Consider the following 8,229-nt stretch of genomic DNA (forward strand, 5'->3'; position numbering starts at 1 on the left):
AGTAGTCACCAATGAAAGAGGAAATTGTCCTTTTAACGGAATAATATGTTGGCACAAATCCTTTGTATAGAGGATTCGAACATTTGAATTAAATAGACCTAATAACAGGTCATGTTTACATAATTAATCCTAGAGCCAACCTAGCTTGTGAATAAAATACTGCCGTGACAGAGTAACAATTGGGTTTTGGGGGCGTTACTCTTAAAGAATTGATGCCTTTTAACAATTTTTTGTGTCTTAGAATTTAAAAAAGTCTACTCGTTCTATTTGGAAGCAGAAAACAAATCAGCACTATCATTTGTTGGTCTAGGACACAAACGATAAATCTGCTGGTCTGAGGTTAGAAAACTAGGTTTCACTGCCACTATCATTTTCCTTACCCTAATAACAACGACTATGCCTGATACATGCATGTTATTAGAACTACTCCCTCCTCCTCAAATTATTTGTCATCATCTCTAAAATAGTTGTCTCAAATTTTTTGTCATGTAGAAATTAAAGACAAACTTAAGTTTTTTTTTTTTTCTCATTTATTCTTAGTAATAATTGTTCTTGAAGAATACAAACAACTCAATTAAGGGAGATGATACATAACATACTCTTTCTGCAAAAAAAGATTGTCTCTCCTTTCCTTTTGAAATTTACGTCAAAAAGATTGTCCCCTTTCTATATTTAAACAATTTAACTTTTTAAGTAGATGATTTGCGTTTGCGAAATACACAAATATTTAAGACTTGTTTTGAATATTTCAAAAAGTTTTCCTTTATTTTTTAAACTTTATCGTCAAAGAGAGATGATCTTTTGGAACGGAGGGAGTATAAATATACAATGAAGAGACATTATATTTTGTGACATAAATAAGGGTAAAATAATTTATTTTATTTTTGAAAAAAAAAAAAAAACCAACCTCCTAATTAACATTTTCGTAAAGTGTGTGAAAGAGAGACACGACATATAATTTGAGCGGAAGGAGTATCTAGCTATTTCTGGTTAACGAATGCTGACTTTATTGTGCTGCAGATTCGAAGTTGCAAAATAATAATTCTATTTAGAAGGTTAGCAAGCTCACGCCAACCAGAAAAACTCATTTGGAATATAAATAGAAAACAAAAAAAAAAAAAAAAAAAAAAGGGCATATGTTAATATAACATGACCTACCACCATTGAGGGGCTTGACGGGATGGTTAGATTTCACCACCCTTATACACATTCAATCATGGAACGGAAAACTTCGTAAAGTGTTTTACCCCTTTGTGAGCTTACCTTACGCGTATCCGGAACAACAGGGCCGATGAGCTTACCCTACTCGTTTAGAAATTCCTCAGCAATAGCTTACATTTATAAACAGTACTTCTTTTGTTAAAATTCAACACAAAGATAGTCATACCTAAGAGAATGGAAATGTATATACACATGCTGAAGTAATCACCCTCTGAGATCAAAATACCATACTCGATACATACTAGAAAGCTAGTTAAAAATCAAAGCAATTAACAAAGGGACAGATTTCTAGCCTAAACGCTAGGTGACGTAAAACTACTAGGTCAGAAAGAATAAGGAACACAAGAAATGTGAATAAATTAGTACTGGTCCAAAAATTCCCAACACGAGGGAAAGCCCATGAATATAAATGTTATCTGGGAGCATAATCAGGAATCGATATACTACAGCATACAGAGTTATGCAGACGCTTCGAACTAATATCAGTTCTGCAACAGCAAACTCCCCACTTGTCCAATAGACGAAAACCATAACTAAGAAGCTATATACAAAAACCCTGACTTCCCAAATCTGTTTATTCATCCGAACATTCCAAAAGTTTTGCAGTATGACACCAACTCTTGGACATTCCACAGGATTGTCATTGGATTTTCAAGGAGCAACGAAGAACTGCACCCTCGATGTTCACCAAAAGAAAATATAACAAAACCCTGCTAGATCATCACCCACTTTCTCTCAAGCAATTACCCGGCAAAAGAAACTTATACTTGTCTGCGTTTTCCAAAAGATAAGCCGGTAGGTGAACAGCCGAATAAGAGTGGGGAATTGGTCCCATTTTGCCAATGATTTCCCTGAATGTATACTCTTCAGGTAGCATATCAAATAAATCATCCCCATTGCATATAACCCTTTGGACTCTCTTTGGGTTGAGAAAATGAGAAAATCTGACCCTGTCAAAATGGCTGTAGGCTTTCATCTTAAATATAAATTCACTTATGTGGCGGAAGCAAAAGCTACAATGCCACCCTGCGTCTGCCAAGATGATGTCTGATTGTCGGTAATGAGCATACCTTGTCTTACCCGATTGGTATCGATGTACAGAAGCTCTCCAACTATCGTTATCCACAAGAAACTCAAAAGAGTAAAGATAATTCTTCAACCGAAGATGAAGAACTGAAGGTATGTCATCACACCACCTCAAGAGATTGATGGTATGTCTACTAGGTATCTCATCAACATCCGACATTAGCAATAAGTCGTCATCCTGAATACCGGCTTGTTTGAGTAGATAATCCAATGCAAGCCGTTGATAAGCCTCCTCAACAAAAGGGTTTTCCCCTCTTCTGAATCTCCCAGGAATTTGTCCGTACGTCAATCTCGACTCAACAAATTCAAACTGATCTCTGTGATTAGCAAAGTAAGAAGGCTTTGGCAATCCAGTGAACGTTGAATTCGATTCGAGTATAACAAACTCTGTAATATAAGGGTATAACTCCTTCCACCGTATGGTAAGCATGTCAACCTCATTATTGAACAGTACAGCATCAAACACACGCCTCGGATACTCACGGATTCCCCACCCATGAAGTTTACAGAGATTCTCCATCGACACATTCTCGTGATAATAGTGAGGCATTTCATTAAATGGTTTTGGTGGTTTTTCCCATAAAGGCCGTAGAAAATAGGTGATTTTCTGACCATGGATGTATATACCCCAAACACACGTTGGTATCAACACAAAGAGAAAGATATATGTTTTAAGATCCAAGCCACGCAAAATACATTTTAGTCTCGACATGCTCACAGCTCGTCCAGTTTCCTGCATTCAACAGAATCTCTTGTTAGATATAAACCAAGAAAAGCGTTTAATACCAAGAAATACACAATATATATCTAAAAGCCCCAGAACTTCAATAGAAAGTTTTCGAACAAATATCAAGTATACTGTTAAATATATGCAAACTGAATAGCAATACAGAGCATGAGAAAAGAGGGAAAGGGATTTTTAGCACTTTCCATTGAATTTTTCTTATATTCTACTTTCAAGATCAGTAACATATATGCTTAAAAGAAGAATAATACTAGGTGCAAAGGCACTTTTGTTTCAAAAACAAGTAAATAACCATGAACAAGAATAAATTGAAAAGCAGCCCCCTTTCCCAAACAACCCTTCTTTTTCTGTAAAACTAATTAAAAAAGTATATATGTTCTGTGTATTAAAAAAAAAAAAAAAAAAGGCAAACCACAAAATTACTGTTCATAAAAACTAGAATCAGATCATACATCATTTTGATTTCTGTTTCCAATGGGCTAGAAAATTAAGATGATGATATAAATTATAAACCCAAATTCTTGAAAAGTTTCCATCTTCCTATCTAAGCAAGATAACATATATCAAGATTATACACAAGTATATGCAAAATTACAAATAAAAACCTAACCAAAATTAGTATGAAATGACAAAATTTACCTGATTACATAAATCATCTTTTTTCTTGGAACAATAACCAGATCCCCCTTCTGCAACAGTATAAATTTTGTCACAACATCTAGAAATACCCCACATCTTTGTGTATTTCTAGTCTTTAAATAATAGTAACCTTCTTGATTTACAGATCAACTTTCACTCTAACAATTGTATAAAAAAAAAAAAATTGAAGATTTTTCAAGACAAACAAACCTAGGTTTTTCAGATTCCAGAAAAATATTGGTTCTGATTTTATTTTTTTCCAAAATATATTGAAATGAAGTTAAAAAAAGAAAGGATTTTTTGGAGACAAATGAAGGGTTTGCTTAACTGGTTAATGGCCAGCAGTTGTAAAGAATAATTATAAGAAAAGCCGTTTTCTTTTTGTTCTTCTACCCCACTTTTTGCTGGCTATATAAGTTTTTTCCGAGTAGAGCATCTTTTTATTTACAGGACAGAATTACCCATGTGCTAAGTCAAATTGCAAGAAAATGACAAAAATGATTTCTTATGTTCGGCGATAGGTTCAAAATAGTCTCTTAAGTATTAATTTATCAGTTTTGATCATCATATTTGTGTCAATGGATTAGTTCCATCCAAAACTTGAGATAATGGGTGTAAACCGAAAAAGAATTCATCAGTAGTTATTAATGGAGTTGAGGTTACCAAATTCTAAGATGTCAGTATCAATTTCTGTCGAATTGCTCCACATATAGTCTCCCGAACCAGATTTTCTAAACGAATCAGAGACAATCCAAATTGATCTTATAAAAAATTCGCTACAAAATGAATATGCTTATTTTTCAAATGATTCATACCGTCAAGTGCACCCATTCCAAATTTCAACCCAATCAAATGATCGAGCACTTTTAGTCTTCGTCACATATTTACCAAACTTTATTTATTAGATTTAACCGAAATTCGGAGCATAAAAAACTTAGGCAGAAACACCAGAAGTTTTTGTCAAAATTTCAGAAAACGCAACATAAAAAACTATTCCTGATACAAAAAATAGATTAAAAAATATAACAGAAAGTTCACTATAAAAAAGTTACACCGGACTCTTGAAGTAGACCAAAAAAATGAACATAAACTACAAAAATTTGTACTTTCAAATGTGAGTTCTCGTTAAATATTTTTTAATTTCACAGCTCCAATCAAATTTAATAATCAGAGCTTGGTAAAACTTAAAATCCTCAGTTTGACAAAGCTTTAAAAGACCAAAAATACTAAGTTGATACTTGAGGGACAATTTTGAATCCACTATCAAAGATAAAGGACCATTTATGTCATTTTCTCTTGTCGTTATTGCTGAAATTGTCAATGGGTAATTATGTCATTTAAGCTGAACGATACACTTTTAACAATGGCCAGGTCTCCTTCCTTACGCGTCAAATTGACTTGCTCAAACGCAAGGGAGTTGGGTCACCGGTCAGGCCCCTTATCGACATGGTGGTGGGTAGATTTTTTTTATATAAAAAAATAAAAACTAATAATTATATTGATGAATCTCCGTGAATACAAATCTATGTATTCTTTTGATTCTTTTCTCTTAAAAGTATCTCAATAATTTCATTGTTGTTAGTAGCTTATTTCTCAAATGTAGGATGATGCGGACCTTCTTATGATGTATTTGATGGTCAAAAACATTGGGCCAAGAACATCGAGCAATACTTTAATGTAAATTCCGTTGATAACTTCGATTATTTGATATCATGATTCTTTGCGAATATTCACGATTTATGGGATATTAGCTTTGTAATTAACAAGTAGTTTCTTGAGTTGTTAATTGCAGTATCTTCCTAAATCCTACTAGTATATTGTCATGTGCCAATTAGGAGCAAAGGGATATCAGATCAACCAAAGGGGAGAGGTGTTAGTCCCACAGAGCTAAGTTTCATCTATTTTTGTCGTTTTCAATATTTCTAATCAGTCACGTAAATTAAAATATGAAAACAATAATAATAAAGCAAAAATTTTAGAAAGGGCACATAGCGATTTTGGTTTCGAAGTTGTAGTCGTATTCTAATTTTGATCCTTGTGTTATTTGGCTCAGCACATTAGACTTTCAATTAATCTAAGTGTGTGCTTTTGCTCCTTTAAGCTAACAGATGTTATAAATACTTAACAGAAAATATGTTTAAAAATATATTTTCAAAAAAAAAAAAATATATATATATATATATATATACTGGGATCGGGGTGAGGGTGTGGCTGTGGCTGTTTTTGATCACTCTTGGCTGGATTATCAAGCTCTAATCCTCTTGTCTTTGTTTTAAGCGATGATCTGACTTGTAAGAATGCTTATTAGTTGCCTAATTTTCTAATAATTTTTGTTCTTCCAACTTTATTTTATTTAACTGCAAAAACATTTATTAGGTAAAATATTAACCGCTTAAGGTTTCTTAAGTTAATGGAACAGGAAAGGAGTTGTTTTCTTTCTTCATTTCTCACGTCATGCTTTAAACTAAGAGGATAAGAGAGATACACATGTATCTTGGGTTATGCTTCTCAAAATCAGCCATTGACGATGGAACGGCTGAAGAAAATTAATTCGGGTCTTCCTTTCTGTTTTTTTTTTTTCCCTTCTTCTTTATACTTTTTATCCTTTTTCATAAAAGAAAGTAGTACCATATTTTTTAAACACGGATTATGTTAAATATTTAGCATTTGCTAGCTTAAAGGAGCAAAAGCACACATTTGGATTAATTGAAGGTCTAATATGCTTAACCAAATAATACAAGGATTAAAATTAGAATAAGGTGATAACTCAGGGATCAAAATCGCTATTTGCCCTTTTATAAAATTTAAAATAAGGAAAAGCTTAAGCATTTATAATGTGAGCGACTATCCGAGAAGAGTAGCAGAGCAAATGAGCAAGTAATATGGAATGAACCAGACCTAAACATGTGTAACAACTAAAGTGTAAGAACAATAAAACTAGTTAAATAAAGAAGATAGAAATGAAATTAGAAAGCACGGATAGGTTTAGAAGAAAGAAAGAACTAATAGGAAATAATGAAAGCAACAATGCATTCAATTACAAACTAATAATTTTAAGGAAGAAGGGAATTGAAATTCATACATAGATTCTTCAATCTTACTAGGGAAGAATTCAAGAGGATCCAATAAATAGGTTGGACAATCTCATAAATTAACAAAGAATATCTAAGTGATTTTAATAGCTGAGTTGGTTGGCTATCTGAACTTTTACCTTGTTAGTGAGGTTTCGATTTCCCACCTTGTAATCCTCTTTCCCTCCCCCATCTCTCCTTTCCCTACCCACTACGTAATTAAAAATAAACAAAAATAAAGAATATCTTCATATCATCAAAAACTAATAGACCAAAAGCAAAGACTGACTATTTATATTGAGGGTTACCTGAGACAAGTATAATTATCTAATATTAACTTAGGCTACATACTAATTAAAATAACCAAAGTACAACCCAATTGTTGGGAAAATCACAAAATAAAACCAGAAACAAAAATAATTAATAGTATTTACTCAGTAAAATAACATAACAGCACTTGAAAAATAAATATTACTATGATAATATATTTAGTAAATATGACTTGAGTCGTCTTCGCATTGTCACAGAAAGCTGATTTAAGATATAAAATGTTTCTAGGGATTAAACGAACTTCTCTAATTTTAATTAGAGGATACAGGAATCGGCAAAATTTAAATATTACCCGCAAGTTTTAAAAGAGAAAATAAAAGACAACAATAAAAGAATATTTAAACAAAATAAGTGAAAGCCATTTTAGAAGAGAGAGAACGTGTAGAATAGTACAAAGAGAGTGGGGGCATTTAATTATTGGTGACTCTTTATTTTTTTATTTTAGGGGAGGTGACTCAAGTTTTAATTATTAGATGGAGGTGATAATTTTCTATTAGTGATTAAGGTGTTTTGAAGTTGCCCAAAAGTTTTCATTTTGACACTTTGACCCTCAACTTTATTTTTAACACTTTGCACCAAGTTCTATTTTTAACACTTTGACCCACCCCCGCCCAGACCCAGCCCTCAACCCCATGCCCCCCACGCCCCTCCCCCGCCCCCGCCCCCCCGCCAATTTTTTTCAGCCCCTCCTCCCAACCCCCGCCCCTCCCCGCCCCCCGAAAAAATAATTAATTTTTTTATTTTCTTTATTTGTTTTTTCACACCCCCCCCCCTCCTCCTCCTCCTCCTCCTCCTCCTCGCAACCCTCCCCCACCCCCACCCTCCAAAAAAAAATTAAAAAATTTTGATTTTCTTTATTTGTTTTTTCACCACCCCCCCCCCCCCCTCCTCCTCCTCCTCTTCCTCACTCACCATGACCCTCCCCTCCCCCCACCACCCCTAAAAACTTTTTAAAAAATGCTTTAATTTTTTCTTACCGGCCTCCACTCCTCCTCCCCCCCCCGACCAAAAAAAAATTTAAAAATTTTTGATTTTTTTTTATTTTTTCACCAACCCGCTCCTCCCACCCTCACTACCCCCACCCCAAAAAAAATGATTTTTCACAAAAGATTTAATTGGAGATGAAAATTTATTGTC

The 8,229-nt window shown here is 33.7% G+C and overlaps 1 protein-coding gene across 1 annotated transcript; it reads right to left on the reverse strand.

The window, feature by feature from the left end:
* Positions 1-1,417: 1,417 nt before the first annotated feature.
* LOC132059723 (uncharacterized) lies at positions 1,418-4,081 on the reverse strand. Its single transcript, XM_059452462.1, has 2 exons — positions 3,692-4,081; positions 1,418-3,040 (listed from the first exon to the last, which is right to left on the reverse strand). The coding sequence occupies exons 1-2, from the start codon at positions 3,785-3,787 to the stop codon at positions 1,943-1,945; spliced, it is 1,194 nt and encodes a 397-aa protein (XP_059308445.1). The 5' UTR covers positions 3,788-4,081; the 3' UTR covers positions 1,418-1,942.
* Positions 4,082-8,229: the final 4,148 nt, after the last annotated feature.

Source organism: Lycium ferocissimum, chromosome 6 (assembly GCF_029784015.1).
Source record: "Lycium ferocissimum isolate CSIRO_LF1 chromosome 6, AGI_CSIRO_Lferr_CH_V1, whole genome shotgun sequence".
Classification (NCBI taxonomy): domain Eukaryota; kingdom Viridiplantae; phylum Streptophyta; class Magnoliopsida; order Solanales; family Solanaceae; genus Lycium; species Lycium ferocissimum.